The sequence below is a fragment of the Oncorhynchus gorbuscha genome, linkage group LG08, assembly GCF_021184085.1.
Source record: "Oncorhynchus gorbuscha isolate QuinsamMale2020 ecotype Even-year linkage group LG08, OgorEven_v1.0, whole genome shotgun sequence".
NCBI classification, from domain to species: domain Eukaryota; kingdom Metazoa; phylum Chordata; class Actinopteri; order Salmoniformes; family Salmonidae; genus Oncorhynchus; species Oncorhynchus gorbuscha.
The window spans coordinates 65,109,885-65,137,882 of NC_060180.1; the positions used below are offsets into that span (position 1 = coordinate 65,109,885).

At 41.5% G+C, this 27,998-nt stretch overlaps 1 protein-coding gene across 4 annotated transcripts in view; it reads right to left on the bottom strand.

Moving 5' to 3' along the window:
* Positions 1-27,998, bottom strand: part of LOC124042009 (cAMP-specific 3',5'-cyclic phosphodiesterase 4D-like) — a 140,065-nt gene that overhangs the window by 106,079 nt on the left and 5,988 nt on the right. The window contains exon 1 of one of the 4 annotated variants that reach the window (XM_046360269.1): positions 24,648-26,002. The exons of the other annotated variants lie outside the window; for them this stretch is intronic. Coding sequence (XP_046216225.1) covers positions 24,648-24,724 — 77 coding nt within the window. The 5' untranslated portion in view covers positions 24,725-26,002. Of the gene's footprint in view, positions 1-24,647; positions 26,003-27,998 lie in introns of those variants that run through there. 4 annotated transcript variants of the gene reach the window in all.

The following is a 27,998-nucleotide window of genomic DNA, read 5'->3' on the forward strand; positions in this document are numbered from 1 at the left end:
AGAACATTCAAAACAAAAGTGAAAAGATATTAGACAACGATAGGACAAAGTGACAGTAACAGACGAACGTAACAAAAATAAATTATAATTATAGTTATATAAACAAACATACAATAATAAAAAATTTACAAATTTAAAAAAATATTTAAAAGAATAACGAGACATTGGATCACTTGCCGTAGGCTACATAATATACATTACGTGTGAAACATTATGTGAGGATTATATATAGATTCAATCAATGAGATGTGGGGGGAGATTCTCCATATAGTCAATAAAAGGTTGCCAAATTCTGTAAAATGTCTTTATCTTATTCCTCAAGCAGTAAGTGATTTTCTGCAAAGGGATACAACTATTAACTTCCGAAAGCCACATTGCAACTGGCAGGGAGGAATCCAATTTCCATTTCAAGGCAATACATTTCTTGACAATCGCTAGCAATAATTCTGTTAGCTTTATAGTATGGCTTTGCCTAAGATTGGTGTTAGTAAAGTTACCCAGTAGACAGACCTCCGGGTCTAAAGGGAATTGCAACCCCGTGAATTGAGGATATGGTATCGCATACCCCCTGCCAGAAACCGCGTAGTTTTGAACACTGCCAAGTGGAATGGAGGAATGTTCCTTCATCTGAGCCACATCTAAAACATAGGGAGGAGATATCTGGGTTGAACCTGTGCAGTCTAGATGGGGCGATATAGAGCTGATGGAGGAAATTAAACTGGATCAGTCTGTATCTGGAGTTCAATGTGGATGTAACCCCATCCCTGCATATGTCACTCCATAGATCCTCATCAATAGCAATACCCAGATCTCTCTCCCATCTAAGTCAGGGTTTATCTAGCCCAGGCAGTGTTAGTCCTGACATAAGAGCATTGTAAACACGGGAAATGGTCTTGAACAGTGGTTGGTCTGCGTGGCAGAGTTGTTCAATAGGTGACATCTTAGGTAGGTTCCATTGTCCCTTGAGAGTCACCCTAATAAAGTTTCGTAGTTGTAGGTAGCTAAAGAAGTCCCTGTTAGGCAAGTGGTATTTCTGTTTCAGCTGATCAAAAGACATAAGAACTCCCTCCTCGTAACAATGTTCCAGAAGAGTGATCCCCTTATCAGACCATGGTCTAAAGTTACTATTCTGGAAAACATAGGGATCAATCTATTGTTCCATAAAGGGGTTTTAGGGAAAGGAATCCCCCTCGTCCGAACAGCTCATGCAGTTTGCACCATGCCAGGACAGAATGTATGATTAAAGGGTTGTCTGTGATGGTTTTTATAGATTTTCTGTCCCATTTGTAAAACAAATCTGCCTCAGTGTCATCATTTACCTCAAGCTTTTCAATGTTCAACCATGAGGGAGAGGGACCATTGTCAAACCTCTGAGCCAGAAACCTAGACTGTGCAGCCCAGTAGTACATTCTAAAATTGGGAGGTTTAAGCCCCTTGACTGTAATCAAGGGTCAGTTTATCCAGGCCAACCCTAGGGGTTTTGCCGGGCCAGATAAACCGTCTGGTCAGCTTGTCGAGAGAGGAAAAAAATGCTGCGGGAACAGGGATAGGAAAGATTGAAACAGATATAGAAACCTGGCAGGACATTCATTTTAATTACATTGATTCTACCCAGTAGAGTGAGAGGTAAGTCCATCCATTTACAAAGGTCAACCTCCACCTTTTGCAACAAACTGGCCAGATTGAGTTTATAGAGGTTGTTCAGATTACCATCCACCATTATGCCCAAATATGTGAAGCCCATAGGCGACCATCTAAAAGGAAACTTGTGCTTGATGGTAAGATGGTCAAAGACAGACAACGGTAAGATTTCACTTTTATCAAGATTGACCTTATATCCAGAGAAATAACTATAACACTGTAGTAGGATCTGCAAGTGAGAGAGGGAGTGTTCTGGGTTTGTTAGGAATAAGATAAGGTCGTCCGCAAAGAGTGATAATTTATGGGTATGGGGGCCCACCTCAAAGCCATGTATGTCAGGGCACGTTCTAATAGCCTCAGCCAACGGTTCGATGGCGAGGGCAAAGAGGTGGGGGCTAATTGGGCAACCTTGTCTGTTCCCCCTATAAAGAGGGAAAGAGGAGGAAGTAATCTCATTGGTAGCAATCCTAGCTTTAGGAGATTTGTAGAGTGATTTTATCAAATTTACAAACACGGTACCTAAACTGAACTTTTACAAGACGCGAAAGAGGTATGGCCATTCAACCCTATCAAAGGCCTTTTCAGCGTCGAGGGAGACTGCGACACCAGGTATTTGTTTTTGTTAGCAAGGTCAATTATATCAAAGAACCTTCTGAGATTATTGGAGGACAATCTATTAATTATGAAGCCAGTCTGATCTGGGTTGACCAACAGGGGAAGACATGACTCCAGTCTCTTAGATAGCATCTTGGTGACCAGTTTACAATCTGTGTTAAGGAGAGAGATTGGTCTATAGGAGGCGCACTTTAGCGAGTTTTTCCCTTTCTTGTGGATTACAGTAATCACTGCTTGAGAGAAGGACTCTGGAAAGCAGTTGTCTTCTCTGGCTTTGTTAAGTACCTCCATAAGGTAGGGGACCAACAGCTCCCTAAATTCTTTATAGAACTCTGGAGGGAAGCCATCCTCCCCAGGAGATTTATTAGAAGGTAAGGATTTAATGGCCTCCAACAATTCAGGGACTGAGAAGTGTTCACTCAGGCACTCGCTGTCTTCCCCTGACAGGCATGGGAGGTTGAGAGAGGAGAGAAAGGAGTCTATCTCTGATAGATCATCGCTTGATTGGGAAGTGTAGAGGTCTTCATAGTATTTCTTAAAAGTATTATTAATTTCAGTAGGGTCGAAAGATATCTCTTTAGTGAGAGTTTCTATGGCATTAATTGTCCTCTTACTTTCCTCTGCTTTCAGTTGCCATGCCAATACTTTGTGAGCTTTCTCTCCAAGCTCATAATAACGCTGTTTTGATTTAGTGATGGCCCTCTCAGCTTGATATGTGTTCAGAATATTATATTTAAGTTTTTTATTTACCAAAAGCCTGTATAGATCTTTAGTCGGGCCTCTTTGGTAGGTTTTCTCTAGCTCGGAGATTTCAGATTCAAGAGCACTCAGTTCCGCACCGTGTTTTTTCTTCAGCCCTTTAGTATAGGAAATAATCTGTCCCCTCAGGTAGGCCTTCAATGTGTCCCAAAGAATGAAGCTGTCAGGAGCAGAGGGTTTGTTTGTCAAAGTAAAAATATTGATCTGCTCTTTGATGAATGCACAAAATTCAGGTTGCTTTAGAAGTGTAGAATTTAGTCTCCATCTATATGCTCCATTTACCTTGGTAGGAATGGAGATTGATAATACCAGAGGAGAATGGTCACTAAGCAATCTGGGGAGATACTCGACATCTAACACTCTATGAAACAGTTGTGTCGAAAGTAAAAAGTTATCTATGCGTGTGTGTGTCTTGTGTGGGTGTGAATAAAAAGAGTAGTCCCTATCCTGTGGGTGCAACTGTCTCCAGATGTCTAGTAAATTGAGATCTTTCATGAATGACATGGTGAGCTTGCCGGCTTTGGTAAGAAGTGAGGGTTTATCAGAAGACCTATCAAGAACTGTATCTAAGCAAAAATTAAAATCTCCTCCAACCAGTAGCCATCCTGGTGGTGCTTGAGCAACCTGAAGGAAGACATTCTGAATAAACATATGGTCATCGAAGTTAGGAGCATAAATATTCAATAGGGTCCAAGACTCTGAAAACATATGCCCCTGCACCAAAACAAACCTGCCAGAGGGATCAGAGATGGTGTTGTTGACGCAGAAGGGGATGTGTCTACTTATCAAAATTGCAGTTCCTCTTGTTTTGGAGTTAAAAGAGGATGCAAAAACTTGTCCTACCCATTCCCTCTTCAATTTCTTGTGTTCACTGGCTGTAAGATGTGTTTCTTGTAAAAACACAATGTCAGCCTTTAATTTCTTAAGGTATGTATAGACTCTTTTCTTTTAATCGGGCTGTTAAGACCTTTTAAGTTGAATGTGACATATTTTAGTGGATTAAGCATAGGTTGGGTTTCAAATATGTAACTGAATAGAAATCTATCATATGCAGATAATTAGGAAATGTTTCAACTTTGGTTTGAGCACAAAAGTGACCTGTGTGTCTCTTTAGGAAGGAAACAATAAACCTAGAAAAAGGAAGAAAAAATAATAAAAATCCCACCCACCCCGATTGTCAGACTAGAACAACAGTCCCAACAATCAAACATGAATACACTTGTAGAGATACGTTGCTGCTCGCTTTCCATCTTGCTCTTACTAGCTAAACCTTGGCGTAAACTAAAACCTGCGAGCTCTCTAAATTGAAAACAAACGTTGTGAATAGATATTTATGGCTGAATATTTACTGCCCACGGTAAGGGCTGCTTGAGTCACTTTACGAAAGGTTAACATAAATGAGGGGGAAAGCAGTGGGCCTAAACCCACTTATTGCTTCGCCCAGTAGATATGGACTAAACCAAAATATACTCTCCTGTAAATGTAATAGAACTCACCCCGGGAAGATACGGTTAGTTGAAAATGTACAAATCAATTAAAATGACCGGGAGATACCAGCAGTTCAATCCGGATAAGAGAAAACAAACAAACTGCATTTTATCCCCCAGAGAGACCGTCCTGGCTCAGACTCAGACGTTGCTCAGTTCTTTGAGAAAAGTGTGCACTTCTCCCGGTGTGTTGAAGAGATGGCTTCGGCCTTTGTACTGAACTTTCATCCGTGCAGGGTGGATGAGGTAGCCGGTGATGTTCTTCTCCTTCAGTGCTTTGGCGGCAGGTCTGAACTGCTTGCGGCGTCTGGCGAGGTCCACGCTCATATCCGGGAAAAGGCTGACCCTCTTCCCATCGATGGCGATGTCCCCTTTGGCTCTTGCGAGTTGCAGTATCTTCTCTCTGTCTTGGAAACGGAGGAACCTGATCGGGACGGCTCGTGGGGGCTCATCTGGCCGGGGTTTCGGCGCTGATGTTCTGTGGGCGCATTCGATTTCCAGCGGCTTGGTGAAGTTGGTTATGCCTAGGACCTCCGGGATCCATTGAGTGAAGAAACGGACCGGGTCACGGCCCTCGCTGTCCTCTTTCAATCCCACCACACGGATATTACAACATCTACTCTGGTTCTCCATCTGATCTACTTTGTTTTTGAGGTAGGCATTGTCCTTTTGCAGTTGTGTCAAGACCTGGTCATGTCTAGCGATGGTATCTTCAACTGTGCTAATGCGCAGCTCTGCCTCAGTCGTTCTCAAAAGGAGATCATTCATGGAGGATTTCAGGTCGTCAATGGAAGAATGGAGTTCAGCCGATTTCTTATCGATAGAGAAAGACCTCTGTTACCATCCTGAATTTCCCGGAGGAGAGTAGCCAGCATGTCGGCAGGCTCGCAAGAGGCTGCTGAGAGCAACAGTCTGGAACTGTCGTCTGAGTTATGAGGGCTAATGCTAATCTTGCTAGCTGTAGCGTTATCGTTATCTTGGGAATCAACGACGTTCTGGTCGTCCTTCTTGCCTCTCGGTCGGAGGTCCATAGCTCTTTGGGAAGGTAAGTACTTGACAATTTATCAGCCGTTGTTAGAATATTGTTTCAACGTTGTTATTTAGGTAAAAATAGAATAACTTTGAAGAGCTCGGTTTGTCAACGTCTGCTCAGCTCTGCGGCATCACGTGTCTCCCTTATTATAAGACTTTAATGGTATTGAACCGAAGTGAATCCCATCCATCTCTGGTAGCAGCTATTGTGATGGAAACACATCTGGAATATGAGAGATTGCTTTGCCTCGCCTCTGGGTTGGGGGGGGGTGTAGTAGTTGTGTGTAGTGATGGGCATTTTGAGTCTTTTCGGTGAGCCAGATCTTTTTGCTCCTTTCAGATAAGAGACGTTCATTTGGCTACCAAATAGTTCTTCGTTCAGTAGTGCTTAAAAAAACATGAAAAATACTAATTTCTCATGTAAATCCTAAAAAGTTGCCTACCATTATATCAGATTGTGAAATGAAAGTAATTATATAGGGTTCTATTTATTTTTTATTTTGTCATATTGCAAAAATGAGTGTGGACCAGAATGAGGCTCTCTCCTCACTACCTGTTGTTCCTGCAGTGAGAAATTACCATATTCAGAGAATGTTTTAAGAACTTATTTGCAGATAATCATTGTCAGGAGCCCATAAAGCAGTAGCAGAAGTACACAAATCATGGAGCCAAATGAACAACTCAATCACAGATGCGATTTGGTTCCCAACGTTCACCAAAAATAACCGTTCAAAAAGGGCAGAGAGAGGCTCCAGTGGCAGACAAAGCAATTAATAAACCAACCTATTATTAAGTCACCCAATCTAGCTCTTTACCCTGAACATGTACACTCTGATAGCTATACATGACTGATTTACTATGAATAAAACATATTTTCATGACCAACCAGGGGCGCATCTTTCACTGGAGACAGGGGGGATATGTCCCCGTCCCCCGTCCCCCCCACATTCTGAAATTGCATTTTTATCCCCCCAGTTTTATCATTGGAATGTGATACAAAATGAGGCAAGAGTTGTTTTTTAGGAGCATGCGGATGCCTCTGAGCGGTCAGGTAGGCTGTTTGGAGTGTTTATAAGACCGGATTTAGAACAACACGAACACCACAGAGCGGGCTGACAGGCTGTGTGAAGGCAAAGCTTCTGGAAGGCTGGCTGGACCAGCATCGGAGAGTACGGCTGTGCTCTCTCACCGAGTTGTAACAGGCAGCAGAACAGAAACTGGCTACTCTTTAGTTGACTGATGTAACTGGCAAGGTAACTGCTGTTTAACTTAACAGAAAAAAATAAAACTAGTGTTTACTCGCAGGGCTGAGCTAGTAATGTAACTGACATATAATGGTAGCTAATGTTTCATCCCCTCTCGATTGAGGTGAATGAATAAGCTACGTTAGTGAGTAGCTACCACAGCAAGGTCAGCTCTAGTCTCTAGTTATCTGTCAGATAGGGATATTAGGTGCCTATTATTACTATAATAGCCACCTCACAGTTGTTTGTATAGAAATGTTTTGTAGCCTTTGTTTTGTCATGTTTCAGAAGTAAATGAACTTGGCAAGCTTTCGCCAGTTGATTTACCATTAGAGAGATAGCTGGCCAAACGTTGGCTTACATTAGCTATTATTTTTGCCTCAATCAAACTAAAGCTGAATCAAACAATGAAACACTCTCAGCCAAACAATTGAAGATTCTGACATTTGTTTCAATGCAATGTGAGTTGTATTAGTCAGTATGTCAATGTAACATTACTGATCTGTCAGTTTCCCTACCTAATTCCCTACTTTTCACACTGACACAGAAATAAACATCTCTAAGGTTACAGGCTTCACTGTCATGGTGCACAGTTGAGGTCTGCACAGACTGATTTCTTCATCCTGCTCCAGCCCACACTGCTCCGCTTTCTGTCCAACTCCCACCCACTCCTGCAAGAACTGGTCCCAAACCCAACTGCAGTCCCCAAACCCAACCGCAGTCCCAGAATGTTATTTTAGGCGTATGTGACGCAGCTCACTTGCCAGCCATGGTCCCAGCAATTTTTCGTCCTATAGGCAATATCAAATGCTAAAAATAATAAGAAATAGGTTAAATTACCAGATATTTTCACATGGCCCTTACATTGTATTACTGGGCCATGTCAGACAACATGCTAGATATCTTTTGAAGAGATGGGGAGACTTGCACTTTCTCTTGAGCAGTTTTTATAGCCTACATTTTAGGAGTGGGAAGAATTTCAGATGGAGAAATATGGGTAATCAATATTTTAGCCTATTTCTAGGCAATGTAGTAAACTATATCCTAATCATAGGCCTATTTAGGAAATACATTTCCTTGGAAAGATAACTGCCCCGTGCTTCTCTGCCCATGTATACATAGGCTATAGCCTACTCTATTTAATTGAGACCATATGCGCACCAGGTATGGCTGAACAGGAAGCAGCAAGAAGGATGACAGATACATTTGCATAGTCCTATAGGATATAGCCTACCTTTTAGGAGGAGGATTTGCATGCAGGGAAATAAATGGGTAATCCATACTTTGGAAAATTAAAACGTGCAATGTTCTCTCACCATAGTAGCCTAACCTCTGAGTGTGGTGTCAGATTGAGTGATTTGATTTGACCTATGTGCGCATTGTGCCTTTTCCTTTTCAATTATGATTATATTTTTGGATTTGCACTTCAACTGACGTTGGTTGATCGCCCTTCTCTTCTTTTCATTATCAATATTTCTTTACAGACACTGTGGTAAACTACAGCCTAATCATATTTAGGTTAATTTCATATTCAAGTTAACTGCCACGTGATTCTCCACCTATGTAGGCAGCCTTCTCTATTTCAATGAGACCACTAGGGTTGCACATTTTGGGGAATATTCAGAGGTGGAAACTTTCCGTGGGAATTAACGGGAATATATGGGAATTAACGGAAATATATGCAGATTAATAATGATACCATTTAAATGTAGATTTTTTGCATTGGAATATATTTACCATATCATATGGAGACAAAAACACAAACCATTTACCTTATCATAAGGAGACAGAAACATAAACCTTTTATCATAAGGAGGCAATTGCAAATGATTAAATCCTTCCAACAGAAATTTAAAAAACAATTTAGTAATGAATTGAACATTAATTAAATGAATTGACTCTTCACATGGGATGAATTCACTGAACAACAAAAGAAAGGGAATATTGAATGATCCCCTATGATTGCATCTCCCAAAAACATTTTCACCGTACATCTGTAAAATGATCTAGAAACTAAAGCGTTGGTGGTCTTCCTCTCAGCCTTCCATGTCTTCTCCCTGGACCTCTTCAATGTTCACCTCTTGAACATCAGACTCTGAGGCGTCATCTTCACTGTCACATTCCAACCTTGTTGAGGATGGCTCGTTGTCAGTCTCAAAAAGCCTCAAATTTGCCCGGATGGCCACCAATTTTTCAACCCTTGTATTGGTCAGCCTGTTGCGTGCTTTGGAGTGTGTGTTCCCAAACAAGAACCAGTTGCTCTCTGAGGTGGCTGATGTTGATGGGATTTGGAGGAGGATGGAGACAACAAGGGAAAGAGCCTTAGATCCACAAAGTCCCTTCCACCAGGTGGCTGATGAGATATGTTGGCACGACTGGCATATTACATCTCCATCACAAAGCCCTTGCTTGGAAATGTACTTTGCCAGACTGCCAAGAACCTTGCCATCATCCAGGCCAAGGTGGCAAGACACGGTAGTGATGACACCATAGGCCCTGTTGATCTCAGGATGCTGACAGCATAATTGGGGACCAACATGTACACTGCGGCGTGTTTGGGCTTCAGGCAGAAGTCTTCCCGCTTTTTGATGTACAGTGCCTTGCGAAAGTATTCGGCCCCCTTGAACTTTGCGACCTTTTGCCACATTTCAGGCATCAAACATAAAGATATAAAACTGTATTTTTTTGTGAACTATCAACAACAAGTGGGACACAATCATGAAGTGGAACGACATTTATTGGATATTTCAAACTTTTTTAACATTTCAAAAACTGAAAAATTGGGCGTGCAAAATTATTCAGCCCCTTTACTTTCAGTGCAGCAAACTCTCTCCAGAAGTTCAGTGAGGATCTCTGAATGATCCAATGTTGACCTAAATGACTCATGATGATAAATACAATCCACCTGTGTGTAATCAAGTCTCTGTATAAATGCACCTGCACTGTGATAGTCTCAGAGGTCCGTTAAAAGCTCAGAGAGCATCATGAAGAACAAGGAACACACCAGGCAGGTCCGAGATACTGTTGTGAAGAAGTTTAAAGGTGGATTTGGATACAAAAATATTTCCCAAGCTTTAAACATCCCAAGGAGCACTGTGCAAGCGATAATATTGAAATGGAAGGAGTATCAAACCACTGCAAATCTACCAATACCTGGCCGTCCCTCTAAACTTTCAGCTCATACAAGGAGAAGACTGATCAGAGATGCAGCCAAGAGGCCCATGATCACTCTGGATGAACTGCAGAGATCTACAGCTGAGGTGGGAGACTCTGTCCATAGGACAACAATCAGTCGTATATTGCACAAATCTGGCCTTTATGGAAGAGTGGCAAGAAGAAAGCCATTTCTTAAAGATATCCATAAAAGTGCGTTTAAAGTTTGTCACAAGCCACCTGGGAGACACACCAAACATGTGGAAGAAGGTGCTCTGGTCAGATGAAACCAAAATTTAACTTTTTGGCAACAATGCAAAACGTTATGTTTGGCGTAAAAGCGACACAGCTCATCACCCTGAACACACCATCCCCACTGTCAAACATGGTGGAGGCAGCATCATGGTTTGGGCCTGCTTTTCTTCAGCAGGGACAGGGAAGATGTTTAAAATTGATGGGAAGATGGATGGAGCCAAATACAGGACCATTCTGGAAGAAAACCTGATGGAGTCTGCAAAAGACCTGAGACTGGGACGGAGATTTGTCTTCCAACAAGACAATGATCCAAAACATAAAGCAAAATCTACAATGGAATGGTTCAAAAATAAACATATCCAGGTGTTAGAATGGCCAAGTCAAAGTCCAGACCTGAATCCAATCGAGAATCTGTGGAAAGAACTGAAAACTGCTGTTCACAAATGCTCTCCATCCAACCTCACTGAGCTCGAGCTGTTTTGCAAGGAGGAATGGGAAAAAATTTCAGTCTCTCGATGTGCAAAACTGATAGAGACATACCCCAAGCGACTTACATCTGTAATCGCAGCAAAAGGTGGTGCTACAAAGTATTAACTTAAGGGGCCTGAATAATTTTGCACGCCCAATTTTTCAGTTTTTGATTTGTTAAAAAAGTTTGAAATATCCAATAAATGTCGTTCCACTTCATGATTGTGTCCCACTTGTCCCACAGTTTTATATCTTTATGTTTGAAGCCTGAAATGTGGCAAAAGGTCGCAAAGTTCAAGGGGGCCGAATACTTTCGCAAGGCACTGTATTTCAGAACTGCAGTTTCCTCTGCTTGAAGCAACAGTGAAGTGGGCAGTGTAGTATGGATTTCTTCTCTTACATCTGCAAGCAGAGTCTGAACATCAGACAGGATGGCATTGTCTCCCTCAATCTGTGCAATGGCTACTGCTATAGGTTTCAGGAGTTTCAGGCTGCTTACCACTCTCTCCCAAAATACATCATCCAGGAGGATCCTTTTGATGGGGCTGTCCAAATCGGCAGACTGTGATATGGCCATTTCTTGGAGAGTCTCCTTCCCCTCCAGGAGACTGTCAAAGATGATGACAACACCACCCCAATGGCTGTTGCTGGGCAGCTTCAATGTGGTGCACTTATTCTTCTCACTTTGGTTGGTGAGGTAGATTGCTGCTATAACTTGATGACCCTTCACATACCTAACCATTTCCTTGGCTCTCTTGTAGAGTGTATCCATTGTTTTCAGTGCCATGATATCCTTAAGGAGCAGATGCAATGCATGAGCAGCACAGCTAATGGGTGTGATGTGAGGGTAGGACTCCTCCACTTTAGACCAAGCAGCCTTCATGTTCGCAGCATTGTCTGTCACCAGTGCAAATCCCTTCTGTGGTCCAAGGTCATTGATGACTGCCTTCAGCTCATCTGCAATGTAGAGGCTGGTGTGTCTGTTGTCCCTTGTGTCTGTGCTCTTGTGGAATACTGGTTGAGGGGTGGAGATGATGTAGTTCATTTTTCCTTGACCATGAACATTCAACCACCGATCAGAGATGATTGCAATACAGTCTGCTTTCTCTATGATTTACTTGACCTTCACTTGATCTCTGTTGAACTCTGCTTCCAGCAAATTAGTAGATAAAGCATGTTGGGGTGTATGCTGGGTGAATTCAGAAATCTCTTCCAATACACATTGCATGTGAGCATCAAAGGTGAACCAGTTGCATACACAGCTCAAGCAAGACATTCATCAGCATTTCTCTGACAACGTTCCTCCATTGAGTCAAAAAACTTCTGATTCCAGGAGGACCATGAGCTGTTGCTATCAATAAGGTGTCTTATTCATCATTTTCACCTCAAATAGAAGTAGAGGGACTTTTGTCAGAGGTTGTTGCGTGTTGTGAGCGCTGAGGGAACTTTATGCACTTGGCCAGATGATTCTGGATCTTTGTTGTATTCTTCACATATGATTTGGCACAGTATTTGCAAATGTACACAGCTTTTCCTTATACATTAGCTGCAGTGAAATGTCTCCACACATCAGATAAAGGTTAGAAAAAAGTGTACAAAACAAACAAATACAATTCCATGTACAGATAAACAGTTAAGCAGTTAGATTAAACATCTCCTTTGTCAGATAAATGTTTTAAAATGAAACATGTCAATTAACATTCCTCAGTTAGCAGGCTCAAGCAAGCTAAAACCCAAATTGTAGCAAAAATAACTAGCAGAAATTGTTAACAATTTAGAAATGATTTAAAGACACTTTGCTGCAGGCTACTATTTACTTAGTCAACAAAAAATCCTGTATGTCATAGAAAATATGTTCACCCCACCCAGTATTGCCAGGGTGGCAGGTAGCCTAGTGGTTAGATCATTGGGCCAGTAACCGAAAGGTTGCTAGATTGAATCCCCGAGCTAACAAAAATCTGTTGTTCAACCCTGTTCCTAGGCCATCATTGTAAATACGAATGTGTTCTTAACTGACTTGCCTAGTTAAATAAAGGTTAAAATAAAAAATTGTAATCAAAACTTACCAGAAAGCATGTAGTCCTTGGCCCAAACAGTGTAGTAGTGTGGGCTGAATAGCATCTCATTAGTGTGCAAGATCTTGAGAATCAGCTGTACATGTGATGGAAGAATCCACTGTGCATGCAGAGGGTTGCAATATCAACCACAATATGCCACAAGACCTAGAATTGCCTTATGCGTATCCCACAAAAAGGGTTCACTGTTATAAGCTAACTTTTTTGATGAATTTAAGCAAAATTCCCCAAATTCCCAGGCGTAACTTCCTATGGAAAATTTCCAGAAAAATGTCCTTTGCAACCCTAGAGACCACACATGCTAGGCACTAGTAGCGATTTTAGCATGTAAATCTTGATGGGGCAAAAAAAGTGGGATGCATGCCAGCAAAGCTACTACACAACACAACACTAAACAATACATTAATTTCACTTTAACATGTGCCCACAAAATATTAGGGCCTACATAAAGCTGTCCCAAAGCAGTCCCAACATCTTACCACTGCTACACCTGGCTGTCAGCAGAGCCTTATCTGGCAGCTAAACAGTTCATTCAGCCTCATTTACTGTCTTTTAAAAAACAGCTGGTATGGCTGACTTGCTTAGACAAATGTGGCTTCTAATGACAATTGAGATGTACAAAGTATAGCATAAGGGGACGACAAGCGGATAAGAGGCAATCCGTAATTTCGATTAAGACATTAATGAGCGAACTTGGACAGACGTAGTGAATATAACTATTTGTTTAGATCTTTTGAAATGTACAGCGACAGATTTCCAGAACATGGGCCATTCTTACAGTGTTCTCCCTGTACACCAAGTCAGAACTGTAGGATAAATAAAGGGGGGTAAATAGACACATGGGCTAGTAACATCTTATTAGCTACATATATCCCTGGCATATTACATAATTTATGCAGTAGCATACAATACATTTGGATTCACCTTGTTGTGCTGTGCTCACTTGAACAGGAAGGTGGTGCGGCGGGCCTTTGTGGGAAAATTTGGTCACTAAAGTCTGGCATTGTCTGGATTTATGGTGCTTTCAAAACAACTGGGAACTCTGAAAAAAACAAGGTCGAATCATGATGACGTCATTGATCTTCAGGTTTGGACCGTTCAAAACGTATTTTCACAGTCGGAGCTCATTTACTCCCGATTTCCCAGTTGTCTTGAACTCACTGAAGTTTTCAAGTTTTCTCAGTTCCGAGTTAATAGTTGTTTTGAGCGCGGCACAAATCATGCTTCATCGACAGCATGGCCAATGTTGAATGTTTATCATTTATAACTAGGAAAAGAGCCCCATAATCCCAGATTTGGGACCACACAGCCACTGTCACTGATTCCTTCCAAACCACTCATTGTTGATTTCATAAATTGTTGTGTAATGTTTATGTCCAATGGCCGATGAGCACCGATATGTTTTATCTATAATTTCTCTTCATTATTTCTCTACATATGACAGGGATTAAAAAGGATTTGCCAGTAGATTGTTGACTTGATTCATTATGCTCTAGCTAAGATTTTGAAAGTATGATGTTGACATGATCAGTCCAATCAAAGCTACTGTACATATAACGTGATTTGAAGTAATTTTACCTGTGGCCAATGACCTTGATCCTTCTTGGATGGGCACTTCCAATGTAACACTATGGCAGCACCCAAATGGCTAGAATTTTCGAGGTCTACCCTTAGACTTGGCGGTGACATAGTGTTCTCATGAGTGACAGAACACTGAGTCAATCACGGCGCAAAGCTCCGTATTTTCTGCTGGCTTGCCCCACTGCCACAGAAAGCACTGAGCTAGGTTGAAACACATGCAATTTGGAGCTGCCTTACTCAAGAAAACATCCACTACTTCTCTCTACCTCCCCTACTGTATGTATGCAGATTTATTAACTCAATGATATATATATATTTGACATTGTCTGCAAACTGAGATACGTATTAATGCTAAAATAACATGAAAAACATGTAAGCCCCAAATTATATTTTTTTTGCAAAGAATGTGTGGCTCAAATTGAATGACGAGTTGCCACTGCTAGGCACACTTGAACTGCATAACTAGGAGAGGTAGGCTACTGAAGTTGATGCAGTGAATTATGACTGTGTGAATAATGTGAAAATATGTGCTTTTAATACAATAGGTAGGCTTAACACAGAAAAAGCAGAAAGAAGAACGTTTCAGAATAATCTGTTGGACAACAAAAATATTTTCATTTTTAAGTCGCTTAATTAAAGCTACGGTCTGGGATCTGGGAATAATTCTAGTTTCAATTACTGAACCATTGATTCTATTATTGGATAATATAATGTACAGTCCCTTCAGAAAGTATTCAGACCCCTTGACTTTTTCCACATTTTGTTACGTTACAGCCTTATTCTAAAATATATTAAATAATTTTTACCCCCTCATCAATCTACACACAATACCCCATAATGACAAACCAAAAACAGGTTTTAAGAATTTTATGCTAAAAAAAGGCTGTAACGTAACGAACCATGGAAAAAGTTGAGGGGTCTGAATACTTTCCGAAGGCACTGTATAAATGTACGCCAAGGTAATTATTTGTCATGCCTCATTTTAGGACGATCAGATGGTGACAGGGTTCTCAGCAGAGTCAGGCAGCCAGGGAAGACCAGTCTGTGACAGAGGTGAGGTGAGGTGAGATGAATTTTTGCAGATACAACACTTTATTCTCTCTTTCCAGCAAACACGACAAGCCAGATGCAATTTTAAGGCAGTCTGACAAACCTCCCCCCTTTTCCCGATGACCCAAAACATGAAAACAAAAATGTGAGGAAGACCTGGGAGATGCTATTGATGATGATGAATGGATACAGATGTGTTTGAATGCCCCGCCAGGTTCATATAATCTCAGACATAAATTACTGTAGTTTAAGACCACCCATAGAACGTACTATATGCCAGTGAAACTGAATATCATGCACTCAGAAATTGTATTATTCTGCTGGAGGTGTAAAACACAAAAGGGGACATATTTGCATATGTTGTGGTCTTGTGAAGGCTGGCTGAACTCCAGCAAAGAGTAGGTTCTTTTATCTCAGCATGTCTACAGAGTCTCCCTTCTCCCTGTTTTTGTTTGCTTGGAAATGTTGATACTGGAGACTGTTATCAGAAGAAACTGTAACCTAGCATTTATAGTGGCTAATAAATGCATTGATATTAATTGGAAGGTTGGTTATCCTCCCACAGTGTATGGAATAAATGTCAAGTTATGTACAGTATCACTAGCTTTATTTTAGGATTAAGGGTATACTGTGCAATTTTATAAGGATAACTGAATTATCATGGATCTAGTTCAGTCTCATCACCATTTTAACATATTTAATAATCTCTTACCTAACTTGATGACTGTGAACATTTTTGCTGACTTTTTGTTGTTCTAAACAGAGACGGCTTGAAGGGTCATGGGTCATATTAGATTGTGCAGAAATCCAGGAAATGTGCTTTAGATGCTCCAAAATATGTGAGGACCCTCATACACCCTGCCAAGTTATGTCCCCCTCTGCAAATAGCACTGCTGGGTGACTTAAAAAGTTGTATATCAATAATATATAATATAATAATACTCTCAGCAATTTATTTTATTTTAAATGTACAAAATGTAGAATTTATGAGAATAGAAAGTTTCATAACTTTTGTGAAACATCAAAGCACAGTTGAAAAATAAATGGCAAATAGAATTTAAACCTGGATTGTGTTCAGAGATAAATGGGATGGGGTGAGTGGAGCTGAAGGATGGGACTGGATGGTGTTCAGAGATACAGAGATAGATGGGATGGGGTGAGTGGAGCTGAAGGATGGAACTGGATGGTGTTCAGAGATACAGAGATAGATGGGATGGGGTGAGTGGAGCTGAAGGATGGGACTGGATGGTGTTCAGAGATAGATGGGATGGGGTGAGTGGAGCTGAAGGATGGGACTGGATGGTGTTCAGAGATAGATGGGATGGGACTGGATGGTGTTCAGTGGATGGGGTGAGTGGAGCTGAAGGATGGGACTGGATGGTGTTCAGAGATAGATGGGATGGGGTGAGTGGAGCTGAAGGATGGGACTGGATGGTGTTCAGAGATAGATGGGATGGGGTGAGTGGAGCTGGGATGGGACTGGATGGTGTTCAGAGATAGATGGGATGGGGTGAGTGGAGCTGGATGGGGTTCAGAGATAGATGGGATGGGGTGAGTGGAGCTGAAGGATGGGACTGGATGGTGTTCAGAGATAGATGGGATGGGGTGAGTGGAGCTGAAGGATGGGACTGGATGGTGTTCAGAGATAGATGGGATGGGGTGAGTGGAGCTGAAGGATGGGACTGGATGGTGTTCAGAGATAGATGGGATGGGGTGAGTGGAGCTGAAGGATGGGACTGGATGGTGTTCAGAGATAGATGGGATGGGGTGAGTGGAGCTGAAGGATGGGACTAAAAACAATCAAAAGACAACTATTGTAAAATATACTATACTATAAAAATAAAATATATATAGTATGTATAAGCCGGAAATAGAAGCCTAATAAGTGTTGTTGTCCATTAGTTAACTCCAATTAGGGGAGGGATGGTATGTTTAGGGGAAAATAATAAAGTAAATTATATTACAAATATATATATATATATATATATATATATATATACAGTTCCAGTCAAAGGTTTGTCCACACCTACTCGTTCAAGGGGTTTTCTTAATTTTTTACTATTTTCTACATTGTAGAATAATAGTGAAGACATCAAAACTATGAAATAACAGATATGAAATCATGTAGTAACCAAAAAAGTGTTAAACAAATCAAAATATATTTTAGATCTTTCAAATTAGCCACCCTTTGCCTTGATGACAGCTTTGCACACTCTTGGCATTGGCTGCTTTTCCTTCACTCTGCAGTCCAACTCATCCCAAACCACCTCCATTGTGTTGAGGTCAGGTGATTGTGGAGGCCAGGTCATCTGATGCAGCACTCCGTCACTCTCCTTCCGGGTCAAATAGCCCTTTCACAGCCTGGAGGTGTCTTGGGTCATTGTCCTGTTGAAAACAAATGATAGTCCCACTAAGCGCAAACCAGATGGGATGGCGTATCACTGCAGAATGCTGTGGTAGCCGTGCTGGTTAAGTGTGCTTTGAATTCCAAATAAATCACAGAGAGTGTCACCAGCAAAGCACCTCCACACCATCCCACCTCCTGCTCTATGCTTCACGGTGGGAACCACACGTGTAGATCATCCGTTCCCCTACTACGCGTCTCACAAAGACACAGCGGTTGGAACAAAAAATCTCAAATTTGGACTCATCAGACCAAAGGACAGATTTCCATGTTCATTGCTCATGTTTTGGCCCCTTGCAAGTCTCTTCTTCTTATTGGTGTCCTTTAGTAGGGGTTTCTTTGCAGCAATTCAACCACGAAGGCCTGATTCATGCAGTCTCCTCTGAACAGTTGATGTTGAGATGTGTCTGTTACTTGAACTCTGTTATCTTCTGTATACCACCGCTACCTTGTCACAACACAACTGATTGGCATAATCGCATTAAGGAAGGAAAGAAATTTCACAATTTAACTTTTAACAAGGTACACCTGTTAATTGAAATGCATTCCAGGTGGCCACCTCATGAAGCAGGTTGAGAGAATGCCAAGAGTGAGCAAAGCTGTCATCAAGGCAAAAGGTGGCTACTTTGAAGATTCTCAAATGTAAAATATATTTTGATTTGTTTAACAATTTCTTGGTTACTATATGATTCCATATGTATTAATTCATAGTTTTGATGTTTTCACGATTACTCTACAATGTATAAAATAGTCCAAATAAATAAAAACACTTGAACGAGGTGTGTCCGAACTTTTGAATGGGACTGTATGCCCCCCCAACCCCCACCCCCACCACACTTCTAAAACCAAAGTTACGCCCCTGTGACCAACATATAATATAATAATAATAATATATGCCATTTAGCAGAAAAACAACATATGACATAATGAAATAAACTCTGCAAAAATAGAAACATCCTCTCACTGTCAACTGCACTTATTTTCAGCTAACTTAACATGTGTAAATAGGGTGTATGAACATAACTAGATTCAACAGATGAGACATAAACTGAACAAGTTCCACAGACATGTGACTAACAGAAATTGAATAATGTGTCCCTGAACAAAGGGGGGGTCGAAATCAAAAGTAACAGTCAGTATCTGGTGTGATGTTCGGATGTACCGATCCTGTGCAGGTGTTGTTACACGTGGTCTGCCACTGCGAGGACGATCAGCTGTCCGTCCTGTCTCCCTGTAGCACTGCCTTAGGTGTCTCACAGTATGGACATTGCAATGTATTGTCCTGGCCACATCTGCAGTCTTCATGCCTCCTTGCAGCATGCCTAAGGCACGTTCATGCAGATGAGCAGGGACCCTGGACATCTTTCTTTGTTGTTTTTAAGAGTCAGTAGAAAGGCTTCTTTAGTGTCCTAAGTTTTCATAACTGACCTTAATTGCCTACCGTCTGTAAGCTGTTAGTGTCTTAACGACCGTTCCACAGGTGCATGTTCATTAATTGTTTATGGTTCATTGAACAGGCATGGGAAACAGTGTTTAAACCCTTTACAATGAAGATCTGTGAAGTTATTTGGATTTTTATCTTTGAACGACAGGGTCCTGAAAAAGGGACGTTTCTTTCTTTGCTGGGTTTAGAACCATGAATAACTGTTATTAACATGAAAAACTATAAATAATACCATTAAGAACACTTATTCTCATGAACAACTATGAAAAAATACCATGTATTGTCGTTGAATAACTCGTACAAAACTCTCTCACAAACTTAATCTACAAAGATTACACCAATTTAGATTTGCCTAATCCCCACATGAACTCCACTTTGGAAGGGTTTGTGGCTTGACGTGTGTCGAGACAAATCTGGTCATATTATGGGTGTGCTTTCGGTTGTCTGTGGGCTAGATCTCTGTTCTGTTCTGTTGTCTGCGCGTTAGATCTCTGTTCTGTTGTCTGTGCGCTAGATCTCGGTCTTTGATCTGCTCATATGGTTGTGACATAAGCACGGCTGGAGGCCTTTGAATGATTTAGCTTGGAGGTAAAATGGTTCGGACAGATCAAAAGACAAAACCACTAAAACTCACCCAGCATATTTTTATACTTTAGTTTTTTTCTCAGTTAACTCGTGGTATAGGAGTGACTGGTTTTTTGTTGTTTGCAAACCATCATCAATATGATTTAAAGAGGCATGTAACTACACACAGACATAACTCATTAACATGTTACATGTAGGTCAGCACATGCAGATGCAGTTACATAGACCTTAGTTTACTGTTTCATAAATATACCAAAAAACCTTACACCAAATGGGGTAAGCACTCCGTAACCACATTACTTTCTAGATTGTTACAGGCACAGGAGGCTGAAAAATGACTTGTGTCATGCACTAAGTAGATGTCCTAACCGACGTGCTAAAACTATAGTTTGTTAACAAGAAATTTGTGGAGTGGTTGAAAAATGAGTTTTAATGATCCTAACCTAAGTGTATGTAAACTTCCGACTTCAACTATATGTGTGCATGTGTGTAAGCATTTCACTGTTGTATTCAGCACGTGACCAATAAAAATGTATTTGATATATAGTCTTGTTGATTTGATGTTCTTTAAACGTTTAAGTTGAAATGGTGCTGGGATAGCGGAGGCAATGTCTGTTGTCTTTTGGGTTAACTTGAGGTAACTCCGTGGTTTTAAATCAGTAGTTGTTTAGTAAACTGTCAAACATGAACTTGCTTGACCATGCTGCAGGTCATACATTTGTTTGTTTCATGCAATATTTGCTTTGTGGACCTCACCAGACAGATGTTGCTCTGCAGTTTTGGGACAAAACAAACTTATGTGTAGTTGAATGTATTCTACCGCTATGTGACTCTTGTATTTTTGTTGTCACGGCCTTATTGTATATCACGGTGGCGTATGATCACCCACGCACCACTATTGCTGTGTTTGTGTGTGTTGAAGTGGCCCATACTCTTATAGAATCATGGCGTGACTGATCATCGTGACTCTGCTTGGATGCGGCACATCAACCACAACGAAAGACATCAATGGACACTGGCTGTGCCATCGATCTCCCGGCCCCGGCGCCCTCAGGCTGGGACACCCAGAACACCAAAACTCACCACAGCTTAATTACAAAATGCACCACAGCCAAACTAAAAGACGCACCATGGTGAAACTTCAAAACACACCACTGCTACAGGTGTCAGATCTTAATTTGATCACTATTTTGTTGCAGAATTTTTTTCTCCTGTGCATCAGGAAATTCAAATTAGCCTTGTGATTTAGATACTATATTTTATACAGTTGAATAAACACTCCAAACACATGACCACACCGCTCGCGCACGTGACGCGAGCGGTGTGGTCAGCCTATAATACCCTGACGACACTGCTCGCATCGCGTGTGCGAGCATTGCAAAATAAATGTAGGAATCTATGTTATTCAATTATTGCACCCACACTGCTCGCTCGCATCAAGGGCTAAAATAGAAGTCATTCCTATTTCTGACGCAGATCGGGCTGCAAGTCCTGCCTCTCCCATCTCCTCATTGGTTTATAGAAGCAGGTACCGACGTGCCATCTCCTCATTGGTTATACCCACGTGGGTGATTGAAAGACGAACTGTTGTCTTAGATGACAATCATCATACAAATTAAACTATGAAAAAGCCTGGAAGAAGGAGTGATGACTAGAAACGATTCTGATTACCATTTTTATGTGTGGATTAATTGTCGGAGTAGAGGACCTTGTTTTAGGTAAAATAACAACCTGCTGTTTATATTCCAGGACAAATTAGCTAGCAACAGCAAGCTAGCTAAATAGGACAAATTAGCTAGCAAGTGCAAGCTAACTAGCTAAATTGCTATAAATGTGTAATGCTTTTCGACCTGTCCCCAAATTAATGTCATTGGTTCAGAGTTTGTTTTGATATTTTAACCTGCGTGTTGTAATCGTGTTTGGTGTAGGGGGACAAAATAAATGTATGCATGCGCGTAGCCGGTTTGGGTTTCATGTTAGGCATCCTCTTCTTCAGTGTTAGACATCCTCTTCTTCAGTGTTTACCATCATTGAATCTACAAGTAATTTTGCATGCCGAACAACCCCAGGCAATATAAGTAACCTAGTAGTCTAACTGCGCACTGTGCCCAGCTTCACACACCGACCATTGCATGGTAGGATGCCTGCTCCTGATCTTGCACATCTGCATCACACCTTCACAAATGCTTAAGTGATATTAGGCTTTATTAGTTGAGTGACAACCTATGTCACATGCTAGGTTATTGTTATTTATTCACTGGTAAAATTTTAACAGTGTTTTAGAGAAAATAAAAGTATGCTACTGGAGACAACTCTTTATATATTATATAAAAATATATATTATTTTGATTGTTCAGGTTCACCATCATCAATAGTTTTGGTAGTCTCACTTTAACATGGCCATTTTTTCATATACAGGGTAAAGATGATAATTTCATACTGAGGACAGCATTCACTTTTGTGAGGTGCACTGCATGGCTGAAGGGAGAGGAGAAGAGAAGAGATCACTCTGTGTAAACTTCCAAACGGTTAAAACAATTTGATTTTGAGGTAGGGGTGAAATCCAACGTTGTGCTAGATATTCATTCATTGACTATGTCATAGCTCCTTTTAAAATGATAAATGTTGATACATTACTAGCTCAAACACTTAACCTGCAAAAATGACAACTTAATTCGTGGGTGATGGTGATTTATAAACTGGGTGGTTTGAGCCCTGAATGCTGATTGGCTGACAGCCATGGTGTATTAGAAGGTATACCAGAGGTATGACGACGTTTATTTTTTACGGCTCTAATTATGTTGGCAACCAGTTCATAATAGCAATAAGGCACCTCAGGGTTTGTGATATAGGGCCAATATACAACGGCTATTTAAATATACCATGGGCTATGGGTTGTCTCCAGGCACTCCGCGATGCATCGTGATCACTCTGAAGCAGATTTTCATCAAGGATCTCTCTGTACTTTGCTCCGTTCATCTTTGCATCGATCCTGACTAATCTCCCAGTCCATGACGCTTTCTGAAAAACATCCCCACAACATGATGCTGCCACCACCATGCTTCACTGTAGGGATGGTGCCAAGTTTCCTCCAGAGGTGACGCTTGGCATTCAGGCAAAAGAGTTCAGTCTTGGCTTCATCAGACCAGAGAATCTTGTTTCTCATGGTTTGGGAGTCTTTAGGTGACTTTAGGCAAACTCCAAGCGGGATGTCATGTGCATTTTACTGAGGAGTGACTTCCGTCTGGCCACTCTAACATAAAGGCCTGATTAGTGGAGTGCTGCAGAGATGGTTGTCCTTACGGCAGGTTCTCCCATCTCCACAGAGGAACTCTAGTGCTTTGTCAGAGTGACCATCAGGTTCTTGGTCACCGCCCTGACCAAGGCCCTTCTCATAATAAAATGTGGAGAAAGTAAGGAGTCTGAATACTTTCCGAAGGCACTGTACGGTGTAGTAAAGATGGGGAAGGGTGAGTCAAAGGGCAATAGGCCGGATTCTAACCCATGCTGACTGACATATGGCTGTAACCGCTGGACAACACAGGCACTGAGGCCTCCAATAATGTATTGTGCCTGTTTCTTTATTATAATTCACAAAAGAATTCACACAAGACGCACTGTAGCCTTTACGTAGCCTACATAGGCTACTTAAACTGGAGTCTAAGGTACAATGTAGGTACGGTACTGCATTTTATACAAACACCGCTTCCAGCTGCCCGCTGATTCTAAATATTTCTTCAGATATTCAAATCCTCCTGCTGCAGGATTATTTTCCTCCTGCAACGAAATGCGTCAAATGTAAGATCCGACATCTGTAAACTACAAAATGCACCAAGACAAAACTAATAAATACACCTCAACGAAACTATAAAGCAGACCACAACCTAACTGCAAAGCGGACCACAGCCTAACTGCAAAGTGGACCACAGCCTAAGTGCAAAGCGGACCACAGTCTAACTGCAAAGTGGACCACAGCCTAACTGCAAAGCGGACCACAGTCTAACTGCAAAGTGGACCACAGCCTAACTGCAAAGCAGACCACATTCTATCTGCAAAGTGGACCACAGCCTAACTGCAAAGCGGACCACAGCCTAACTGCAAAGCGGACCACAGCCTAACTGCAAAGCGGACCACAGCCTAACTGCAAAGCGGACCACAACCAAATGACAAAACGCACCACAACCAAATGACAAAACGCACTGCAACCAAATGACACAACACACTATGGACCTGTCATATAGCACACTGCAGTGCATCACAAAATGCCCCAGGACATAAAAAAGAAAAAGAAAACGCACAACACTCAAATACATCATAAAAACATTCAAAACTTTAGTTGCAAAAAGATATGATGATTTTGAGGAAAATCCCATTCTTACAACATTATGAAAGTTTACTATCCACTCCATAAGAAACCCTTTTGTATAACCAACAACAGGTAGACATCACATAAACAAATCATTAGAAAGGCCATTGATTACAATTAATGATGTCTTTCTGGTTTAAGATGTTATAATTGATATTGTGAAGTGTATATGATCAACAACTCATAATTTCATAGAGCAGTGTTTCCCAAACTCGGTCCTCAGGACCCCAAGGGGTGCACGTTTCGTTTTTTCCCTGGCACTACACAGCTGATTCAAATGATCAAAGCTTAATAATGAGTTGGTTATTTGAATCAGCTGTGTAGTGTTAGGGGGGGAAAAAACCTTGGGGTCCTGAGGACCGAGTTTGGGAAACACTAAAGCAGAGCAGATGAAGTATAGAATGTATACAGTAAAGACACATACTGTATAGTTGTGTCAGCATGTAACTCATCACAATAAATGGCTTACAGTACAGAACTGTACATACCCGATGCATGAGTGCCTTCGAGAGGAGGGGTTGCTATGGACAGCCTTCCTGGGGAAGCGAGAGTCTTTGTTCATCATTGTGGTGGCTTTTTCACAGAGATGTAACAGCCTTCAGATGACAGGGGATGAACAGAATGGAATGCAACATCTCTGTGGACTACGACTTCTCCAGCTTGTCTGAAATGACCATTCTTTCTAAGGTGAACGTCCAATGTTTCTTGGTACTGTTCGGTCACAAACTAAGCATGGTACACCTTGTGAGAACAATCAGTCCACAAAAGCAGAACAAAGTGAAATCTACTGCGTCTAGTAGAGACACAAGTACGATGCATTCAAGTTCAGCGCTGTCAGTAACAGGTCTTCATGCTAACATTTGGGCTGGTGTGTGTTCATACAATTCCAAAGAAGAAAAAACGTTTTATGATAAAGTAGTGGCCTTCATTGAAATGCAGTGCAAAATCCAGAGATCAGAAAGTATGCCCGATTCAGCCGCTAAAGTTCTACAGCATCTGGTCCCTGCACTGGGGATATGTCCATGTGTTTGAAAAAACTGATGAAGTTCACCCAACTCTGTGTAAACCCACCTAAAAAGGCAAAGAGTGATGCCTGTTAGGAGCCCACCTCAGAAAGCATATCAGTTTACCAACTAGGAGACGGGGGCCAAGTCATACGAAATTAAATTGCGGCTCATATCAGCTGTCAGCGGAGATCTGGAGCTAATTCCTTGCTTGTTTTCTTTTCTGCTCACGAGCAAGGAGCCTTCCTCGAATTCCTAAATAGGAAACAGCGGACTTAATCTTCCCAATGATCGGAGGACTGACGGGGGAAAAGAATCCTCCAAAAAGGGGCCAAACTTTTCTCTTTTTCCAAAAGCCTTAAAACGTGATACAGCGCAGTTCTAGAGCCTAGGAGTTGCTTCTTTCTTTGTTCAAATGAAGGCTCGAACCACTTTATCCCCAGTGGGGAAAAAAGAGAGAGAGAAAGGGAAAAATCTGGTTTTATAATCCCATCAGATGCTCCCTGGAGTGGGTAGTCTCCTCAACCGTCCATATCGGACTCTCCTCTCTTCTCTCCTGAGACTGCTGGGACTTAACTCTGGCCTGGAGAAAAAAACATCAACACTAACTCCACAGAGAGAGAGAATAGAGAGAATAGAGAGAGAGAACAGAGAGAGAGAATAGAGAGAGAGAATAGAGAGAGAGGGTCATAAGATGAGAATTTGAAGCAGCCTGAATGGTACTGGGGGCTGGGTGGTACTGCTGAAGCCTACAGGGACTCAGCCAGTGAAGGGGGGGAGGGCAGGAAGAGTGGGCTCTTGTCTATATCCAGATGCAGGGTTCCAGTGCAGTCCCCAGATGGTTGTCCTGCGAATAATAATGCCTCATCTGCTACCATATAGCTCCGCTACAGGACTGACCGGCTTCCAAACCAGGCAGCAACTCACCCCGGTCTGTAGCTCAATAGAACTGTGTGTTGTTAAAAATCCAATAGATAACGAGGGGGGGGGGGGGGGGGTTCATGGACATGGAGTCTGAGCGATTAAATTAACACCTTCCCTAAAATGGGGTTGTTAGCTTCTAGCGTCCTTGGTTTGGCCAGTATGAACGGTGTTAGATGTGACCATAAGTTCATATGTGTTCATCTCTCTCCTCTTCATATGCCCTTCAATATGCCCTTGTTTGTGAGTCCTCAAGTTATTCATATTAAAACAGGCTAATATTGTTTATGCTCATGTATACTCTGCGGCGCAGTAAAATCATTTTCACATGAAACTAATATATCCTGCTGTTGGTTTGCAGCCAAGGATGCTATATACAAATAGTATGGAGGCTATATATACATGCTGTATCAAGAGCTTGAGGCTTTAAGGTTCTATCTGCAAAAATAGGATTCTGAGATAATTGGCTTGAATGGTATATTCTTTTGAACTTATGAATTGGTTTATTTAGAGTACTATATTGGTAGAGAACAATGATTAGAAACAAGGATATGTCAGTTACAACAACAAAAAATGAGAGTCACTAAGAACTGAAGTCATGGAAATACATCAAGCTAACAGTCCAAGCACAAGACAGAGGCAAAAATATGCATCTACAGTAAGTAACATAGCAGCCTCTGGTGGAAATTAGAGGCATTACATTGTTTCATTTTCTGTCCAATTTCTAAAACAAGTGACGCTTTAGATCAATAACATGATTCAAATATTGTCCCTTATGTTGTTCATAACCGCAACACGATGCACAGAAAAGCGCTACAAAACCTTTTGCACAACAGACCCAGAGCCTTGCTTTTTTATAAACAGACTAGTGGGCTAATGTTGTTTTCAAGACAAATGTCTGGTGATCAGGACCCAGAATGAAAACTTTACCCAAAAACAAAGGGTGACCTGAGCACAATCAGTGTGAAAAGGAGGAGGTGGGTGTTGTCCTGTGCCATGTCTGTTGAGGGTCATTCAGACGGTAAATCAATTGCAGGAGAGTACAATCACTTGGATGCACTTATTTATTTTATTTTTTATTTTTATTTCACCTTTATTTAACCAGGTAAGCTAGTTGAGAACAGGTTCTCATTTGCAACTGCGACCTGGCCAAGATAAAGCATAGCAGTGTGAACAGACAACACAGAGTTACACATGGAGTAAACAATTAACAAGTCAATAACACAGTAGAGAAAAAAAGGGGAGTCTATATACAATGTGTGCAAAAGGCATGAGGAGGTAGGTGAATAATTACAATATTGCAGATTAACACTGGAGTGATAAATGATCAAATGATCATGTACAGGTAGAGATATTGGTGTGCAAAAGAGCAGAAAAGTAAATAAATAAAAACTGTGGGGATGAGGTAGGTGAAAATGGGTGGGCTATTTACCAATAGATTATGTACAGCTGCAGCGATCGGTTAGCTGCTCAGATAGCTGATGTTTGAAGTTGGTGAGGGAGATAAAAGTCTCCAACTTCAGCGATTTTTGCAATTCGTTCCAGTCACAGGCAGCAGAGTACTGGAACGAAAGGCGACCAAATGAGGTGTTGGCTTTAGGGATGATCAATGAGATACACCTGCTGGAGTGCGTGCTACAGATGGGTGTTGCCATCGTGACCAGTGAGCTGAGATAAGACGGAGCTTTGCCTAGCATGGCCTTGTAGATGACCTGGAGCCAGTGGGTCTGGCGACGAATATGTAGCGAGGGCCAGCCGACTAGAGCATACAAGTCGCAGTGGTGGGTAGTATAAGGTGCTTTAGTGACAAAACGGATGGCACTGTGATAAACTGCATCCAGTTTGCTGAGAAGAGTGTTGGAAGCAGTTTTGTAGATGACATCGCCGATGTCGAGGATCGGTAGGATAGTCAGT